The 21,054-nt window shown below is 42.7% G+C and overlaps 1 protein-coding gene across 1 annotated transcript in view; it reads left to right on the forward strand.

Moving 5' to 3' along the window:
- The window catches only part of HELZ (helicase with zinc finger), a 125,284-nt gene that overhangs the window by 97,187 nt on the left and 7,043 nt on the right, over positions 1 to 21,054 (forward strand). Inside the window, exons 25-31 of the mRNA XM_080924534.1 lie at positions 3,669 to 3,720; positions 4,429 to 4,619; positions 6,190 to 6,397; positions 8,243 to 8,322; positions 11,968 to 12,604; positions 12,992 to 13,226; positions 14,475 to 14,991. Coding sequence (XP_080780660.1) covers positions 3,669 to 3,720; positions 4,429 to 4,619; positions 6,190 to 6,397; positions 8,243 to 8,322; positions 11,968 to 12,604; positions 12,992 to 13,226; positions 14,475 to 14,991 — 1,920 coding nt within the window. The remainder of the gene's footprint in view (positions 1 to 3,668; positions 3,721 to 4,428; positions 4,620 to 6,189; positions 6,398 to 8,242; positions 8,323 to 11,967; positions 12,605 to 12,991; positions 13,227 to 14,474; positions 14,992 to 21,054) is intronic.

The following is a 21,054-nucleotide window of genomic DNA, read 5'->3' on the forward strand; positions in this document are numbered from 1 at the left end:
AATAAGCTTGCTATCTGAATTTAAAGAGTACATTAGCGTTGGTCTTCCTTATACCTAACATGTGAGCAATAATGAATGGTTTAATACTTCGAAGTTCTTTTAGCTAAATAGGGGCTAAGCTTAAAAGGAGTCTGTTAGTGCACAGTCATATGTTGGAGCTTAATTAAAACATGCTGGTTTGCTTCTGTCTTTTGGTGTTATTGGCAGGTAAAGCATTCTGCACAAATGAGTTGCTTCTGTGTGCCATGTGTTAGATGCTAGAAGCATAGATAAGCAAGCTAGCCCCGAGTCCTTTTGAGGCAGATGTTGGATGGTTGATGTCAGGAGGGCAGAGCAGGAGATGGAGTCAGATACACACCGTGGGCTTCTTATTGAGGACATTACTGAGTGACAGAGTCAGGAGGGTTGGAGAAAATGTAAACAAAATAAGTAACAACAATGAGACCCAAGCTAGCTCAGCTGGGCTGGGCTTTTCCTGTGTTAGTTATTGCCTGGCTTCTGTGCCTAAAAGAATATCTGACTATAATGATGTTTGAAGTACTTTATGTGATGTATGTGCCTGATATCCTAGTGTTTGGGAGGCAAGAAGCAAGAAGATCTGACTCAAGGTTATTCTTGGCTATGTTGTAAGTTCAGGTTAGCCTGGGCTATGTGATGCTCCATCTGAGAAAAATGCATTATTTTCTAGATCAGCAAGGTAGCTCTGCATTATATGACTGTAGTGAGCACCTGGTACCATTGACCTATAAAGTGCTAAGGATATGTATATGATACCCCATCTGAGAAAAGTATATTTTTATAAGCCAGTGAGGAAACTATGTGTTATGTGGCTGTAGCAAAGTCTGAGTACCATTGACTTACAAAGTGTCAAGGTTGTTCTGTTTCACAATTTAAGAGGTTTCAGTCTGTGACCAGTTGGCCCCTTTGCTTGGGGCAGACATTGCTTGTCCTGGGGGAACCCGCCACTTCATAATTGGGAAGCAAAACTGAACAGAAAGAGGAAGGACCAGATCCCAGAGATTCCCCCAAGGCATGACTTGAAGATCTCCCACTCAGTCCCTCCTTTTACAGGCGCATCACTTGCTGAGGGTCAAGTCTTTAGGGGACATTTCAGATCCAAACTATAGCAGGCTTCCCTATGAGATGGGGGGGGAGAGGATAATCACTACACCCTCCCCCATAACACACACATATACAGATAGATAGACAGACGGACAGATAGATGGACAGATAGATTTTATTTTTGAGATAGGATCTCACTGTGTATCACCGGAACTTGCTATGTATACTAGGCTAGCATCAACTCTCTTTCGTCTGCCTGCTCTGTCTCCTGAGTGCTGCTGGGATTAAAGTTGTATGCTACCATGTTTGGCTCCAGCCTTTATTTTTGTTTTTTAATTGTGTGTATGTGTACATATGTATGGGTTTGTACACAAGAATGCAGTGCCTGTGAGGGCTAGAAGAGATTGTCTGATCCCTTGGCACTGGAGTTAACGGGTAGTTGTAAGTTGGGTGTTGGGAACTGAACTCGGGTTCTTTGCAAGAGAAGTATATGTTCCTAACCCTTGTGCCATCTCTTGTCCTCCAAATTATTAAACATTTATTGAATGAATAAGGGGGGGGGAACAGAATGAGTGATGAAAAAGGTAAAGACATAAATGGATGATAGCTGATGCAAATTAATTTGTTTATAGATATAAAAGATGGGAGCTGCATTTGGTTATAAAGATCCCACATTAGCATCTTAGTGGCTGTGAGCATGCATGCTGAGGTTTATTGTCAGATGAAATGAATTATTGTAGAATAACTCCTGCACATAGTTATCTTTAGCTGACTGTTACATTCAGTTTGGGTTATAAGCTACCAATCTATATTTTGCCCAAACCAAGCAAATCTGCTGTTTACGGTTACACAGTAAATCAAAGTGTGGAGGTCGCTCTGTTCCTTGAGTTGCATTGACTGTGGGATTAGATCTTAGGACATGACACTCTTTGTGTGACTGGACCTGGTTTGCTTTTGCCTTTAGCTTATCACATAGTACAGAGTCCTGTCTGTCAGCTAGCAAGCTGCCCACTTTAAAAGTAAGATGAACCTCAGTATGGCTTCCTTTGTATCAGCTTCCCAGTGCTCCTCAACACCATCATCAGCACAGGGACTTAAAAGAACATGGATCTATCAGCTTGGTTGGGACTGGCTTGCTTCATTCCTCAGGTCTGGGTTTTCAGACTGTGCCGGGGCTGTTGGGCTGACAGAGCTCTTAGATGCCCTGGGAAGAATGGTTCCTCACTGATGCAGGTAGTTGGCAGAATCCAGGTCTTTGTGGTTTTAGAAATGATACCCCTATATCATTTCTCTTCGGTGAGCGTGATCATCTAACGCAGACTAATGCATCACCATACGACTCTGGGTGTCATTGCTTATTTAATAAAGGCCCCTGGGATGGGTGTTTGGATCTCTTAAGCATCTATCACACATAGAGATGAGGAACATCTGTGCCCAGATTATTTCATTTGTGTCAATTCCTGGAAGTGCAATTACAGTATTAAAGTCTCTGTATGTCTTGGGTCTTCTGATCTCTATTGCCAAACTGCCTCCTAGCAATTAACTAAGTCTCTTGCAAAATCATTAGGGTCTTTTGCTTTTTTTTCAGAGAAAATTGAATTCTTTGAGATACTATGAATCATACTAAAGAACAAAAATCCAACTGCATTAGTATGTTTCTCGTCTTCTTGAGTAGAACACTTGAGATTTCCTTTTTGAAGCACAACTTTTATGTTTTGTCATTTCAGTTTTAGAACAATTTTAGGGATGTTACCATGGGATAGACATATATTCGAGTTGTATTGATGGCATATTTCATTGCAACTTGGAAGGCGGAGAGGCAGGAGAGTCACTATGAGTTTGTGGCCAACCCATGTTATTAGCAAGTTTCAGGCCAATCAGGCAACATAAAAAAAACAGACCAACCCAAAATTTGTTAAAAAGAGTTTGAGGGTGGGAATGTAGCTCTGGTGGCAGAGCTTGCATCTCTCAATGTGCACAAAGTTCCACCCCAGCACCAAGTAAAAGTGGGCATGGGGCCATACCTGAAATTCAAGCACTTAGGAAGTAGAGGCAGAAGAATCAGAAGACCAAGGTCATCCTTGGCTACCTAGCCAGTTTGAGGCCAGCCTGGGTTACATGAGACCCTGTCTTAAAACAGGAGCTAGAGAGCAAGCTCAGAAGCCGAGAAACTGCACAATCACAGGATGAGAGTTTGCATCATACCCCCTTGTAGTAAGCCTGGCATCTCCCAAACTCCTGTAAATTAAGCTCCAGGAGATTGAATCCCTCCTCTAATCTTTATGCCTAAGCACCCGCCTATAACTCTGTTCATGCACGCATGCACAGACCAATAAAATAATCTTCAAAATAGAAAACAGAAAAGCATTTTAGATGTCATTAGTTTTGAAGCAGAAAACTGAAGATGCAGCAACATTGCCTGAAGGCATGGACACAAAGTATGTTGGCTTGACACGGTTGGAATAGTTCCTGACTATAGCCTTGTACTTTAAAAATATTAATTGTGGGTACTTATATTTCATTTACATATGCTTAGGGGCACTTTGTTCTCTAATGTTCAAACATGCTTAGGTTATTTAATCATGTATTTGTTTTTGTCTTTAAAGGTGAAAAGCCTCCATCATCCCCAGAATGATCATTTCCAGAATGATGGAATTGGTGAGTAGAAAAGCTAACCCCAGAAAAGCTTGCTTTTGAAAGACTTAATTAAGAAAAAAAATGCCATGAGAAGGTCTGTCTGTCCTCCTATCTCCTCTTCCCGTCCTTTACACCCCTCCCCAATCTCTTAGGCATATACAAATACAAGCTTTGTACTCTTAGTGAATTCTATATTCTTTCATGACAATGTATTAATTTCTGAAAAGTGGCCGGATTGTAGCAACCAGCACGCATAGCCTTTTATACAACGTAAGTGTTCATGGGGTATTTCTGTCCTATAATTGTTTCAAGATAAAGTTTATTAGGACGATATTGAGTGGTCATACTTGTGTAACTTTCACTCCCTGTGTAGTTATATCCCAAGTTGTACACGGCAAGTCAGGACCTGATCCTCAGGAGCTGCCGGTTCTAGTCTTGAGGCTGCTGTTTGGAGTTGTTCAGTCGTGGTTCTCTGTCTTGAAGACTCATTTCCAGCTTCTCACAAGTTAGCACTGCAGGCTTTGGAGAGCATCCTCCGCACTGCTGCAGCTGAGCTCGAGAGCACTGTGGAGCGGCTGTGCTCCCGAGCTTCATTCTGCACACTCCTTTGGTGGAGGGACATGATGGTTCACCTGGGACATGCGTTCTTGCTATTGGATGATGAGAGCATTTCTGTCTAGGTCAATATGTACAGCTATTGAGTCTCCTTTTTGTTTGTTTGTTTTTCAGTTCAGCCCAATCCTTCCGTACTTATTGGCAATCCTATTAGAGCATATACTCCTCCACCCCCTCTTGGACCGCACCCAAACTTGGGGAAATCTCCAAGCCCTGTTCAAAGAATAGATCCTCACACTGGGACTAGTATTCTTTACGTACCTGCTGTCTATGGAGGGAATGTAGTTATGTCGGTGCCTTTACCTGTAAGTGAATGTTTCAAATTCTTTCTCCTAAATAAATAGCGGCAGTCCAATGAATGTTGGCCAACCTTTGCTTTTCAGTGCTGGGCATGGAACCGAGGGTCTCATGAATGCTCAGCGGTTACTACTGAGCTATGCCCACCACATTTATTTCAGTTTTGCCTTTCCAGCATCCATAAAGTGACTCACGTTTAACTATTAAGTTTTGGAATGACCAAGAGATTTGTATTATTATGTGTAACTGATTAGTTTATTAGAGACTACAAAGAAGTCTGTGGGTCTCCTGTTTTGATTCAGAAGCCTTTGAATTTTTCTAAAATGTTGTCCTATGAGGAGAATGGTTTAACTGATGTTTCTGGTTTGTCTTCTGCATTTCCTTCTCAGTCATGAACTGTTCCTAAGCAGTGGGATTGTTGGGGAGCCAGAGACCTTCAGTTCTCTTGGGTCTGAATTGGTCTGCGCAATCCCACACCGTATGAAACATTAGTGCCACGCTACTGAATTCTGAGAAGAGGTTTTCCATCTGATTCATAAATTCACTTTTTTTTCCTTTTTGAAATGTTTGGTGGTTATTTTTAACTTGTAAATACATGAATATTTCTAAATTTAAAAGTTTTAGCCTAGGAAACTGTTTATTTGGTTTTGGTGAGGTAATTTCAGTGAGAGGTCAGAGTGCTTTGACACTCCTGCCTGTACCCACAAGAGAACTGCTGAACTGTAAGCATTCTCATCCTGTGGTAGATCACAGCCTGGCAGCCAAGCAGAGGAATTGTCAGAGGTGAGGGTTTCTCGCCTCACCTCAGATGCTTCTGATTGTAGCTATTTCTGTCTGGACAGCCTGGCAACATGATACATGGTCTGCTTTAAATGGACTGTCTGTTAGGGTTTCTATTTCATTTTACTAGGGCAGAGATGCTTTTAGGATATAAGATCTCTGAGGGTCTATGTCCTGCAGTTAAAACAGTGACAGCAGCAGTTGTCACTGTCATCCCTTTAACGATCTTGTATTTCTAGGCAAGCTCTCCTGACTTGTGATTTAAGGCAGAGTTGATCAGAAGCATTAATTAAAACAATTACCTGTCTGAGTTTTGCCTACTGTGAGTGAACATTGAATGATTGTCGCTCACTTAAGATTAGAGTACCCACTCTTTGAGTTGAGAGTCCTTAGTTTCCTCCTCCAACCTTAGACCCAATCAGAATATCATTTTCAGGATAATCTGTGACATGAGCCTCTATGTGGAAGGGAAATGGTTCAGGAGTATATACTGCTTTGATACCTTGAGGAACAAGTACTAGTTTCAAGTCCTCATTTTCTAAACTCCCCCCCCCCCCCCGTTTTTTCTAACAAAATTCAATGTTCCATTTTCCCTAACTGCTAAGGGTTTTGAGAGCCAGGTTTTGACCAGTAAGGACTTAATGGCAATTCTACCCATTGTTGCTGTTAGAGTGATGGGCATGGTAGTGGGTGAAAGTGTCATCTCTGTGTAGTTGCTTTTGCTAATCTGCAACACTGTATCAGTTTGTGTTCAGAAACATGACTCAGTTCAATTACTTTGTTTCTTGGAATAATTAGGTGCCGTGGACAGGGTACCAGGGTAGGTTTGCAGTTGATCCTCGGATTATTACACACCAGGCAGCAATGGCCTACAATATGAACCTATTACACACACATGGACGTGGGTCACCGATCCCTTATGGTCTTGGACATCACCCACCTGTCAGCCTAGGCCAGCCACAGAATCAACACACAGAGAAGGATCAACAGGAGCAAAATCGAAATGGTAGGTCACAATCCTGTTAGAAACCTTGTTGCTTCAGCTCTGATGCAGTGTGTGTTGTGAGGTGAGGCCTGAGGCACAGATCCTGTAAGCTGGTTTGTTTTGCATGTCTGTGGTCATTTGCTCTAAGATGTCTATAGAAAGCTCTTTTTTCTCATCACTGAGCTGCCTCAAAGCTAAAATCAGCTCTTTCTCATTGGCACATATGTGTGTTCGTGCTAGGCCTGAGGCCTGAGTACTCCAGCTTAGGAAAACAGGAAGTCTAAGTGCTCCCACTTCCATTTTCTTCAAAATTTTCTAGTCCAGGCTGTTTTCCATAAACAGTGCAGAATCAGCTTATCTTAAAACAAACAACTAACCAACCACAAAAACTCAAGAACTAACCAGCTGGGCTTTTGATTGGAGGCATCCCTGTTCCCACCACCAGCTTACCGCCATACCACCGATTTGGATTATATTAGGTCTTTATGTCAGTGTGGAAGACTTAAGCCTCTGGGTCTATGGATAGAATATACATGTCCCTATCTTTTTAGGTCTTAATTTCTTTCACCATTTTAAAGGAATTTAGGTGTAAAGCCTTTGACATATTTTGTAGGGTAGAAGCTTGATTTAAATGATTTTTAGTGTAACTGTTTTTCTTGTTAATACATTCCAGATTCTGATATGTTATTTTTGTATTTTTACTTAGTTCAATATACTTTGTAATTTCTCTTAAAATAGAACCATAGATTGGGTGGGTGGTGCTTGCCTGTAATCTTAGCACTGGGAAGAATGAGGCCAGAGGATTATAAAATCCAAGCTAACTTGGACTACATTGTAGAGAGACCCTGTTGTCTCTGTGTTTTGGCTTTGGTAGTTTTTGCCGCTTTACCCTTTAGCTTGCCTAGTTTTTCTTACACACTGTTTACTCTTCTGGCCATCCATTGGTTTTAGCCTGGGGTGTCACCGTTCTCATTTCTTGACATCAGTTTGTACTGCTGCTGCTGGGGCATTTGTCAGAAAGTGCCCAGTCAGGCCCTTTGTTTAATTCTTACAGAGTAAAGCTTTTCCCTCTTGAGAAGTTAGTCTAGTCTACTATAATCATGTTTGAAAAACATAATTTTGCTTTCTCTGTAATCCATGGCCTACTTATGCCTAAAATGTTTACAAACTATAACTTAGATTTCTTTTAGAATATTTTTATTCACCGCGTGTTAACTGTCACTGTGACACTACCTGAGGTGAACAGTCTCTAAGAAGGAAAGATGTGTTTTGACTCCTAGTTTTGACAGATCAGCCCATCCTTGCTTTGTCCCATTGCTGTGGACCTGTGGCCGCACAGTACATTGTGACAACATGTGTGTTTGTTCAGTTTATGGGAGGAGGGAAGCAAAAGGCCAAAGAGAGACAGGCAGGAATCCAGTGTCCACGTCTGCCCTCTAGTCTCCTCTAGATTTTAACTCTCACTGTCAGGTTAGATTTCTTCAGTAAATTGGGTTGATACATTATTTAGATTTTTGCTTAATTACATTTACAACTGAATAAAATGTTGAACCTTTGTAAACAGGCAGGAATGCCAAGGCCTTTTATGTGTCTAGTTTTTAAAAAATGAGACTGTAAATTCCTGGTGAGTGGACCATTTTCTTTTTTTATTTGCTATTTTCAAGTTGTTTGCCCTGTCATTTTTCATTTATAACTTCTTCCATTTTGCAGCTCTGAAAATGGAGGACTAGAATGCACACAGTAGTGTAAAGCCTTAACAGCGAGCTCATGATGTCTGAACTTTTCTGCTTTGTCTAGTGTTGAATGGTCACTAGAAATGTCACATTCACTGGCAAAAATTGATGAGGTTTTAAATTATTTTCTTAGGTAAAACTGATACAAATAACCCTGGACCTGAAATTAGTAAGATCCGAACACCAGAGAAAAAGCCTACAGAACCCAAACAGGTATGTTGCTTAATTGACTGAGAGTGATTCTGGGGGCTGGGGGAGGGTCTGACTGTCCCAGAGCATCTCCTGCTTTTCTGAATCTCTTATGCATATTCTTTCAGAGTAATTCAGTGAGCTGTGCCCCCTTTGTCCTTTCCCATTGTCTGCCATTATGTTATTTCCTTTGCATGGGTGTATCTCTTCAGATTCTTTTTCTCTTTCTTTCTTTTTAAGTTTTAAAGATTTATTTCATTTTATGTGTATAAGTGTTTTTGCCTGCATGTATGTATGTGTACCACATGTGTACCTGTGGAGATTGGATGAGCCATCAGAGCTCCTGGAACTGGAGTCACAGATGGTTGTGAGCTAACAGGTGGATGCTGGGAATTGAGCCTGGATAACTGCTGAACCATCATGTCTCCATTCCCTTCTTCAGATATTTTTTATTTCAGCAATAGACTTGACTTTATAGACTCCTTATGATAAAGAAGATGTCTCATTGACAGTGGCCTTAGATAAGGAAGGACTGTGGCAGTGACTTCCCTGGTACCTGGCCTTGTCCTCTTTGTATTGACCTTTATGTCTGCCTGTTTGTCTGCCTTTCATGCTTTTGTGTTGGAGCAGGTTAGAGAGGACCATGTGAGTGGCTGGAAACTCATGTGTTCTACTGTCTGCAGGGCTTGGCTACCCAACTCTTGTGCAGTACTCATCTCCTCTGTTCATGTTCCTCAGTGGTTCTTCCCAAGCCTGTTACCTCAGTACGTGGAGATGACTGCTGTCACCACCATCATCAGTTGATGAAAATGAATCTCACTTTTTATACATTCTTGGGCCTCTTTGCTTTGCTGTCCCAGCCTTTGATGAAATCCTCTGGAGTTTACTGCCTCCCCTGGTTCAGCTGCCTCACTGACTACATGTTCTTACCCTTCTCTGCACTATAAACTCTTCTGCTCACCAATCCTTCCCGCCCTGCTTGCTGTGTAGGCATTCTAGCCTAGCAGATTATCAGAAGACGCTTCCTCCTGGGGCTGTAGCTCAGTGGTAGTGAATGTTGGCCTAGCACACATAAGACCCTGGTACAATGCTTAGTGCCACTGAAGGAAGGAAGGAAGGAAGGAAGGAAGGAAGGAAGGAAGGAAGGAAGGAAGGAAGGATGGATGGGTGGACAGACAGCAGATAAACATTCTTCAACCTTCAACCCTAACGCCTTGTTTTTGTTTCTCCCTATGCCGGCACAGGCTAGACCTAGCTCTCTGCTTCTGTCTCACACAGCTCAGTTCTGGGGTGGTCAGCATTTGGCTGTCTTACTTTTATTACTTTCTTTAATACAGCATTTCTTCTTCCTGCACCTCTCTGTTACATGACCTTCTGTCTTAAGACATTCCCATCTCACTTCTTTTCATGAGTCCTCAAGTTGTGATCTCCTAGAGTTCTATATGGTCTCACTTCCCTTTGAGGTCTATGATTGATGGCCATAAACTAGTCTAAGTTGGGTCTTTAAGTGCCTACTACTGGATTAAGACTTCTAATGTAGGTCTTCATCCTCTGCTGGAGCAGCTGTCCTGTCTCCAGTCACAAGTGTCCCAGGAGCATCTCTGACTGACAGGCCGTAGGACAGACTGTAGTGTGAGGGAGGCAGCCAGAGGGGCACCACAGGGAAAGTGAAGTAACTGCAGGGTCTGAAGCAGTATGCACCTGCCACTGTCACCCAGTTCCTCTCCTGTCATGCACTCTTAATACCAAGGCACCAAATTAAACAGAGCTTAGAGTACCTTTTTCTTGTTTCCTGGGCTCCAAAGCAAAACATCAGGATACAAAGAAAATAAAACATGGCTATTGGATAGCATTTAAAGACAGTGCCAGGATAGGCACTTAGCTGTCTTGATTCTAATTTTGATAGCACCTAGAAACCAGCACCTAGAAACATGCTTCCTCCTACTGTGTCTGCTACTACTGCTTCCTTTGCAGGCTCCTGACTTGTGTTTTATCTTTCCACACCCTCTCAAACACTGGTGTCTGAGAACATCCTTCTGCAGCCTCCTCCACCCCCACCTCCATTTCAAGACCATAGAATATGTGGTCATGAGCTTCCTGTGTATATCAAAGTCACAAGTGTGGGACCATTTAAAACAGCAACTTAGCCATAAACAACCACAGCCTCATGTTTGTGGTCAGAGCGTGAATATCAACCGTGTCTTTTGGAGAGTTGTGTCCCTGGCTAACAGAGCTTCTTTGTCCACAAGATTCTGGGTGGTATGAGGAAATGTTTACTTATGAAGACCCTCAGTTAGGTTTTGAGGAGTGAACGACATGTACAGCAACTGCTTAGGAAGGCCGGGCCTGATTTTCAAGGACCCAAGGGCGTAAGTGATGGGATGTGGCTGCTCTCAGTGTGTGATTGGCATTGCGGCCAACTGATGTCTCAGTCAGGATTCCTAGCTCATGTCAGGACCCAGCTCCTCCCCACTCAGCCCCATCTTCTTGGCTACCCTGTTTAGCTTTGCAGACTTTGGCAGAACAAATGCCCTGCAGTTCTCACTGGCCATTTTAGCACTGAAACTTACAAGGTGATACAACAGTTGGTGGAGTGGCTTAGCAGCTGGAAAAGACGAGCCTCACATTACTGTTTGGTTTTCACAGCATGTACAGTCAGCCTCGAGTTTTAAGATAGCAATGCTCTCTAACTTCAGACCCTTTCGATGGTGGTTCTTCCAGACTTGATGTGTGCTCAGTGTTGAGTAAATCAATATAATTGACATCAAGAGTGGGAAACCACCATGTAAAGAACCAAAGTTCTAGCTCTGAAGAGAAAATGTGAACCCCACATCTGCTGTGCAGCTGTTCTCTCAGCCTTGGGTTAATCAGCTCAGTTTGTGAGAGTATCCTTCTCTTCCCTAGAGCACCCGGTCCTTTTGGAGTGTTCAGCTCCGATGGAAGCCATTACGTTTCTTAGTCCTAATATCTCACAGAACCCCCACTTTTCAGTGTCTCATGTGTTCACATAGAACCTATAGCCAGGCATTGGCAAGCTGTTTTTGAAAAGGGCTGGACAAGAATGCTGCTTAGACTTTATGTCCATGTTGCTTTTCAGTCTTCAGAATCAAGCACAGTGTACTTAGTAGGCCCTCCACAATATTAAAGAGAAAGAATAATATCAGACTATGACAAAAGTTAGCTGCCATTGTGGTTCTATGAAGATGTCATGGTACCCATTTTTCCACTTGAAAATTGTTAGAGACATGGTTTTTATTAATGTTGATTTGTTTGGAGTAGATTAGATATATCAAAACATAAATCAGTGGGAAAGCACATTTTATTGATTTATGTCTGAAGAAAATTAATGTTTCTCTTTCTAAGGGAGAAACTGTGAAATTGAAAACAGTGTAGCAGGGATTAGAGTGGCCATTCTAATAAAATGGTAGCAGCTCAAATGGTAGACTCAAATTTAATATGCCATGTTTCCTGTCATTTTTTTTTAATTTATGAGAATATGTGCTCTTACTTGATTGTCAGAAGGTAGCTGAGTTGTACCTACAATTCTCACCACTACTGAAAGAGCTTGTTATATAATCTCCAGGTGGGGTATTGTTGGGAAAGGATGAAAAGCCACCAAATTTGGGGATTCTGCAGTTTAAAGAATGCTTTTCTTTTCCCCTCCTCCAGGTTGATTTGGAATCAAATCCACAAAACAGAAGTCCTGAATCCCGTCCTGGTGTTGTTTATTCCAACACTAAGTTTCCTCGAAAAGATAATCTCAACCCAAGACACATAAATCTCCCCCTTCCTGCGCCACATACACAGTATGCAATCCCCAGCCGCCATTTTCACCCGCTTCCTCAGCTCCCCAGGCCGCCTTTTCCCATTTCCCAGCAGCACACCTTGTTAAATCAGCCGCAGAATAATTTGCCTGAACAACCAAATCAGATGGCACCTCAGCCAAATCAGGTGGCACCCCAGCCAAATCAGATAGCACCCCAGCCAAATCAGGTGGCACCCCAGCCAAATCAGGTGGTCCAGCAGCAGAGCCAGGCACCTCCACAGGCCCCGCAGCCAGTGCCTCAACTCTCTCCTGCATTTCAGGCGGCGCCCACCAATGCATTTTTCAATAATGCAGTTGCTCACCGACCACAGTCTCCCGCTGCAGAGGCTGTGGGTCCTGAGCAGCAGCCGCCGCCTCCTGGGCTGCCCGACGGCCACAGTCCACTGAGAGCCATCGCACAGCCTGGCCCCATCCTGGCATCACCTTTGAACAACTTTGTTGATGAGAGCTCTCCAGGATTGCCTATAGAAGAAGCTTTGGGTAAGCTTGCCTGTCATGATGTTGAATCTGCAGAGTTCCCAGGTTATTTGCCGAACATGGCATGTCCTATACAGTATTAGTCTAGGCCAAGATTGACTCATGTCTCCAGATAATGCCAGAAGACCCAACCATTTAGTTTAATAAGATTTGGCTTCAAGTATTATCTGTACATATGTGCATAGTAAGTATCCAGTTGACATCCTTCACACTGTCACAAAGGAGGGACGGCAGCACTAATGCTCTGGGCTTTGGGACATTTACCCAACTAAATTGTAGCCTTTTTTTTTTTTTTTTGTCTTTGTGGAGAAAATCTGGATGTAAAAGTCTTTGCAGAAATTAACTTGAAGCTTCAAATGGACAAATGCTCTTTCACACTCACTTCTACAGATCGGGTGCATGGAAGTGTAGCTCTGGAGACACTGAGGCAGCAGCAGGCGCGGCTGCAGCAGTGGAGTGAGCACCATGCCTATCTGAGCCAGAGCGGCATCCCGTATTCACACCATCACCATCCTCACCTCCCGCATCTCCCCCAGACTCCCATTGGTCTCCACCAGCCACCAGTGAGGGCAGAGTGGAAAGTCGCCGGCAGGGCTGACGATGAAACAGAGACAACATTCTCAAGGTATTCCAGCAGGCCAGGGCCAGCCCTGAACTCGACCTGCTCACCGTCTACCTCACCGTAGCCTCTAGCTTCAAATTCAAATGCGTTCTCAAGTAACCCTGTCGTGGGCCTTGTTGGCAGTTACTACAGAGTTCTCTTAGTTGACTCTAAAATACAGAGAATTTAGAATGTACTCTCATACAAATCTGGGTCTAGATGATCTACAACTCTAGCTTTTGCTTTATGATCTGTTATACAAACAAACAAACAAACAAAAAAAACCCTGTTACCAGGGTTGGGTGTTTTATTGTTTGTTTGTTTACTTAGTAAATAAAAGAGTAAGGACAGAAATAAATTTGTAGTTAAAACTTAAAAAGTATAAACATCTTATTAGCTTTCTACCTAGCAGGTAGATATCTACCTTTCTGGATCTGTAGGTGATCTCAGGGTTCATGCCTAACTTACTGCATTTGTGGCCAGCATCATTTGACTACTATGAACTGCTTCTTCATCCTCTCTGAACAACACCCATTGTTGTTTTGTTTTAACATTAATTTCTATTTTTAAAGTACACACTTTTTTATTTTGATTGATTTTTTTTTTTTTTAATTTCTGTGTATGAGTGTTTTGCCTGCATGTGTGGTCTGTGTACTGTGTGCATGTCTGGTCCCCGAGGAAGCCAGAGTAGGGCATTGGCTCGCTTAGAATTGACAGGGGGCTGTCAGCCACCACCTGGGTGCTGAGACCTCTGTAAGAGTGCAAATGTTCTTAACGGGTGAGCCATCTCTCCAGCCTCTTACTGAATTTTGTTTATCTATCTATCCATCTGTTTGTGTGTGTGTGTGTGTGTGTGTGTGTGTGTGTGTGTGAATGTGGGATCAGAGGACAGCCTATGGGGAGTTGGTTCTTCTATAGTGTGTCTATAAGGGCTTAACTTTAATTGCCAAATTTTGGTGGCCAGCATCTTTATTTGCTGAGCTATCTCCCTTTCCCTTTCTGTTTTCATGTTGAGAGAAGAATGGATCTTTTCATTCAAAGGTTTAAAAAAAACCAAAAAACCTAAAAGCAATTAGGTAATTGACCTCTTTCCTAAGTAGCTCCAGTTCAGTAACTCTTGGGTGCCAGAACTTGGTTTTGGATTAATTAATGCCAAACCTAATTAGGTCCTGTGACTTGGTTTGCAGAAATGACACTCATGGTTGACTCTGCTCTCCTTAATGTAGTGGGGACTCTCCTTTGCCTTCCCTCATACTCTCTGTCTCCGTGTAGGTTTCAAGACTTACTCAGAGAGCTGTCCCATCGGGATCAAGGTGACACTGGAGAGCCAGCTGAAATGCCACCACCCCAGTCAAGACTTCTGCAGTACAGACAAGTTCAGCCTAGAAGCCCACCAGCGGCTGCGTCTCCCCCTTCCTCCACAGACCACAGTAGCCACTTTGCTAACCTTAATGACAACAGCAGAGACATCGAAGTAGCCAACAGCCCGGCATTCCCTCAGCGCCTCCCACCTCAGCTCTTTGGCTCCCCTTACTCGTTGCCATCTGAACACATTGCCCCCCCTCCTCTGAAATACCTGGCTCCGGAAGGAGCATGGAATTTTGCTAACTTGCAGCAGAATCATTTAATAGGGCCGGGCTTTCCCTATGGCCTACCTCCATTGCCTCCCAGGCCACCGCAGAACCCTTTCATACACATCCAGAACCATCAACACGCTGTTGGTCAAGAGCCATTTCATCCACTGTCGTCTCGCACAGTGTCTTCTTCTTCGCTCCCCAGCCTAGAAGAGGTGAGCGTTCAGTGCTCTTCTGCCGTGGGGTTAGCCGGCTGTGAGCAGACACTGTCCCTGTTTACCGTGTTTACCTGCTTGATAAAAGGAGTTTTCACCAAACAGAGGAGCATCTTTAAAAAATCTTTTCTGAAAAATATTTTAACATCTATCTTTCTGTGCTGTTTCAGAGTTTGTAGGTGATATTGTTGAAACGTGAAGCCTCTTAAAAGTATTGTTTTGGCATGTTTTATATTGAAGGGCTCTGTATTTATAGAATAGTGTTGGCCTTTCTAATCTCAGGATATGGATGGACCTCAGTGCCTTATCTCTTATTTGGTTGATCTTACTAACTAATACTTTTTTAAAGGTGCTAGTTTTTCCAGTGAGTTACAGTTCTAAGTCCTCTATCATTCTGGGCTTTTAGTAGGATGTTATGTATGAAGTAGTAAGCACCTAGTCAGACCAGTTTCCAAATGCCAGAAATTTTGTCAGTTAGCATAAGGCCGGCGGCTAAGGGAGTATCAGAATATAGATGCAGCTTTTACCATGAGACTCTCAGATACACACAGCAGCAGCAGTGTTATGGAGTTTTTAGTGATTTCAGCGGTTAACACTTCCAACGTGGGGCTCAGCATAGAAGACCTCTGGGTGCTCTTCCAGAAGACCTGGGATCACTTCCCAGCACCCACATGGTGACTCACAACCTTCTGTAACTCCAGTGTCAAGGGAGCTGATGCTGCTTCTAGATTCTTTGGAAATCTGCAGGCAAAACATGCATGCATATTTAAAAAAAAAAAACAAGTTTCCCAATTGTATAATGTGTAGACTGTTAACTGTCTAGCTGTTCCCGTTAGCTTACAGGGACTAAGAGTCAGACTGTGTAAAGAGAATGGTAGTTAATTGTTACAGGTGTTTTCTTAAAACAGGATGAAGTTACACTTTAGTTTGTCTGAGACAAGGGCTCAGTATACTGGTCTTGTATTCAAGTCCTCTGATCTTGGCCTTTCACACTTGGATTGTAGGCATACACCCCAATACCTGCCAATTATGAACCATGAATTAAACATTTTTTTTGAGACAGGGTCTCAGCTCAAGATGGCCTTGAATCGGTATTTGTCCTACTTGAGTTCTGGGATTACAGGCTCGAGCCACCACAGCCAGCAAACATCTAATAGATCCTTCCAATGGGTCGTGAGGAGAGTCAGATCAGATCATAGTTCTGTGAGAATACTCTTCTGCTCCCCTGGCAGAAAGGGCTTTACTTTCAAGGCTGCCACGGAGCTGGAGAACAGAGAATATGACCCATACCACAGAATTTGTATTTAGGAAATTCTCTAGTTTTTCGTGACTGAATGTTCTCGTAGAAGGTGCAAGCGTTTAGTTTCTTTGCTCAAAGGGTTGTTTGATACACTTGACAGCGTTTGCTGTTTTTAAGAGAAGTACTGAGCCACGTTCCTGGTCCCAGGTGTGACACCTCACGTGTCTTGCTGGGTGCACTCCTGACATGGTTGTGTGAACTGTGTCCAGTTCTCACAGGCTTCATAGCTTATGCTTGCTCGTAAGCCTTCATCCTGAAGAAATTTACTTTAATCACTGATCTTTTCAAGTAGTCCATGATTTTTGAATTTAAGTTCTTTGTACTCTGATGCTTTCAGTGTTGGGTCTCTGCCACTGTGATTTATAAATATGCGCCTTCACTTGTCACTGACTTCGTTTGCTTTGCAAAAAAACACTTGGTCATCTTGCTTCTTAACCAGGTTCGTGAGTGATGACTAAGTTGTAGCAATTGAAAAAATTCTTTGACAAGGAAAACATTACTTTTACCACATTGTAGATTTTTGGCATTTTCAATGTATTAGGGTAAGTTTTGTGTGTTCAAAGCGATTTTGCATGAATCATTTCTCACAATGAATAGCATATGTTCTCACTGTTTATTTCCAACCATTTAAAGCAATTTCTTTAACTTTAACAATTCAAAAGAAAGTTGCTTTCTTCCCTACTGTGGATTCTTTTATTCCCAGAAACCTTGGCAGATTAATCTCATGGGATGGAAGTGTAGACGTTAGCCGACGGTTACCTTGAGTGGAGGTCTGTCTTTGTTCCTTCACTAGTTGGAGCCTCACCTCTAACTAACTAGACATAGCATTCTCTTTAAACAAGAGATTGTGGCATAGCATTGTATTGTGCTCTCGTTTTGATGAATAGCAAATGCCATCAGCAGAACTCTAGTTGCCCTCCAAGGGCTCTACACATAGTGAGTTTTGGTGCCACATTAAAAGTATTTCCAGGCTGGACGCATGGCTAGTGGTTAAAAAGGCATTAACTGTTCTTGCAGAGGACCAGGTTCTGTGCCTAGCACCCACTGTGGCTCACACCTGCCTTGAACTGGAGCTCCAGAGGACAAGACACCCTCCTCTGGCCTCTGCAGACTCCTGTGTGCACATGGAGCACATGTGCTTGTGCATGCTTACACATGTACACAGAACGGTTGTTTTTGAAGGCTGATTTTGATATGTGTGAAAATGTTCCTTTTGCACAATGACTGTATGGCCTCGCCTCTGAGGAGGAAGCCACTCTCCAGGGTATCTGTAGTGAAGTCACTTTTCTGGAGTTGGTGCTTGTTTTTCTCCTTCAGCCTCTGTTCTGTACCAGTGACACTCTCAATTCAGAGGCTTAGTGCTGTAACCAACACTGTGAACCTGGAGGTCTTGTGAAGCCCCTTTTGATCTCTTCCGGTTCCTATATTGTGTGGAAGAAGAGGAGGAGGCCATTTTGAGACTTTCCTACTAGGAGAAGTTTAGAATACCATTGCCAATTCTTTCTCTTCCATATATACCTCCAAAGCCTCCTTTTGGTTTCTATTTGAAGTATATTAAACTTACAGCTTAAATTGGAAGGAACTTTATCCTTAGAAGGACTTTGAGTTGCTCCTTTAGGAAAGAGTCTGATCTCCCATGTGTTAACTGTAAACCCATGTGTTAACCCCTCTCTCTGCTCCCTAGTGTTGATTTTGTGTGTTTCTCTTTAAAATCTCTGGTGTTGTCTTTTCTGGTTCCCTGGGATGTTGTTTTGTCTCATGCTCAGTTCATTGTTATGAATTCAAGCTTCTCCTTTAAACCTTCTGGACATTTTGTCTTGAAAGACAAATCCTCATTCTCCTGAAGTGGCCATAGATTTGTCAAGTTAGGAACTTGTGATACCACCGACTCGCAGTGCTGACACTGGCACAAAGCGCGCTTCCCATCTCAGATGTGCTTCACTCTGAAATAGTCTGATTAAAGAAATAAATGGAGAAAATGAAGAACACTCCAGATTGTCACTGTACCAGTCAGAGCTGGTTTCTGAAATTGCACATTTTGTTGCTGTGATGATGTTATCATAAAAGCCTCGTTAGAGAATTGGATCCTGACTAGGGGTTTGGCTGGTGGTCGAGCACTCGCTCAGCATGCGTGAGACTGCTCAGTTCCCGGTTCTGGTGGTACTGGGTGGTACAGTGATGCTCCTGGGCTGCTCGTTCTAGTCAGTCAGCGTTAGAGATGACTATGCCTTGAAATACTTCTTGTTTTAGATCCTGCCTTTTGAATAACTTGCTTATTTTGAACATTTTTGCATATTGTCTCTAGCACCTGCGGTTTTGGCATTCGTAAGTTTGGATTTCACTGTGTTCTCTAGCCATGTTTGCTCCTGAGTCCCCCTTGTCACCAAGTGTTATGCTGGAGAGCTGTCATTTTGACTGAGGACTGGGAGATTTTCCCTCTTCTCACTGTAGTGTACACATTGATGGCTTGTGATGTGTGTTGTGTAACCAGGTGGAAGTACTGTTGTCTTGTTGGCCCAGTAAAGGATGGGGTCTAGTAAACCTTTTAGAACAAGGAATAGTGACCAACAGATCAGTAAACTAGACTGCTCTTCGTGCCTAATTGTTAAAGCTAATCACTGAGATGAGTCATTGGGCTTTAATTAAAGCTCCTGACACCGTAATGTGAGTTGGGATTTCCACTAGAGCACTTAGCTTTACCTTAGTGATTGGCCTTGGGAGCATACGTATAAATAGAGAAGTTTTCACCAGTATGCTATCCTTCCCCTCAGTTGTTTGTTTAAATGCATCCCTACGAAAGGATTTGCTAACCAGAGCATTACAGATCTGCCTTAGAGTAGCAAGCAAGCAAGCTAGGCATTTTACTTAAATTGACAACTATATTAGTACAAATCTGTACACAAATTTAGTAATTTTCTTACATATAGTTCCTATATTAGCTATAGTTCATAATTCATATGTTTTCGAAATGTTAGTATTACAGTTTAATATTTATAAAGAAATACTGACAGTAAAAATTTAAAGTACTGATTATATGTTTGGTGACATAATGTCATAGTTCAACAGGGAGGATTTTTAAAAAATATTTTGTGTTTGTGAATGGTTGCCTGTGTGTATGTATGTGCAACATGTGTGTGCATGGTGCCTAAGGAATCCAGAAGAGGGTATTGGAACTGGAGTTGTGGACAGTAGTGAGCTGCAGTATGGATGCTGGAAACTGAACCCTGTTCTCTGGAAGAGCAGCAAGTGCTCCTTATCGCTGAGCCTCCCCTCTGTCCCCAGGAACACTTACTTTAATTCCCTGTTTATAATTGTCATTATTGAGTGGTGGGGATTGAAGCTAGACCCTCAAGCACACTAGACCAAGAGCTACTTCCTGAGCTCTGTCCCAGCTGCGTTTGTTTTCACGGAAGACAGAGTCTCACTGTATCACAAAGGCCAGCCTGGGGCTTGGTGTTTATAGTCAAACTGAAATTGAACTCTCCATCCTCCTGCCTCAGTCTCATGAATAACTGGGATAACAGACTTGTGCCAACAGACCTGGCAACTCACTATTGTCCTTATTTATTTTATTTGTGTGTGTTGTGTGTGGAGTGGAGGACAACCTGCCAGAATCATCCTTGGTGTTGCCAGACTTGTCAGGAACCTTTACCACTGAGCCATCTCAACAGCTCCTGGGAACTTATTTTTAAAGGAGACTGAGGCACAAAGATGTGGATCCTGTCTGGGGTCATTATTAATGAAGTGGAGACTCGTGCTTAGCAGGAAAGTGAAGGGAGCAGTGACCAGCTCTCAGAACTGGATACTGGAGGAAAGCACATTTTCATGGGACAAAGAGTTATATTTTTAGCCACCTAAATTTCTCCCTTTTTGTGGGGGTGGAAGGAGCAATTATTCCACTCTGGAAATTCATCTCATTCTAGCTACTGAATGTTTGGATTTTCAGATGACTAACTCTGAACCTCAAAGCTCAGAAATTAACAATAAACAGTTTATTTTCCAGTACTAAGAGCTGAGCAAAAGTTCTCTGATGTTTTTCTTTTGAAAAGCTGAAAATCTTAATTGTGGTCATTTTGATCCTTCAGAGAGAAAGGACATTGCTCCGAAGGTGAAGGATCTCCTGAACTGTTCCATATCTTACTCAGACTGACTCTGTCTCCTTGTAGGAGGTGTTTCGATGGTCCAGGTGTCCACACTGAACATGAGTAAAGCTGAGGCCCCAGGATGCCCCAGCGATGCACACAGACTTCTCTTAGCTGAAGTGCCATCTGCCATCTTGGTTTGAGTGTGTCCTCCATGGCTCACTGTTGGCAAACACCAAGTGTCCTTTCCTGAGAGGGGCTTCTCACAAGGTGCTTCTCTTTATGTGGAGCCAAGCTGATAAGAGCTCTGGCTCAGAGAGGCACAGCCGTTTATTTCACAGACCTTCCTGCCAGTCGTGAGACACAGCATCCCAGGTCACAGACGAGCCTCAGGCACCTGAAGTCATTTCATCTTTGCTAATCTTCATCCTGCTCTTTCCCTGTCAATCCTTCTGAGACTTCTGTTAGTAAGGATGCTGGATGTCTAGGATTCTCCAATTCTCTTTTTTTCCCTTGTCATATTTTAAAATGCTTATATTTCCTACTTGGGAGAATTATTATTTTTTAAAATCTATTTGTCTATTGCATTTTTAATTGGAATTTTTTGGTGGGAGAGGCTCAGTGGCTGGAAACTTTTTCCATCATTAAGAAAAAATATTTAAGCAATTATTCTGGATTATT

This window comes from Micromys minutus (assembly GCF_963924665.1).
Source record: "Micromys minutus genome assembly, chromosome: 10".
NCBI lineage: Eukaryota > Metazoa > Chordata > Mammalia > Rodentia > Muridae > Micromys > Micromys minutus.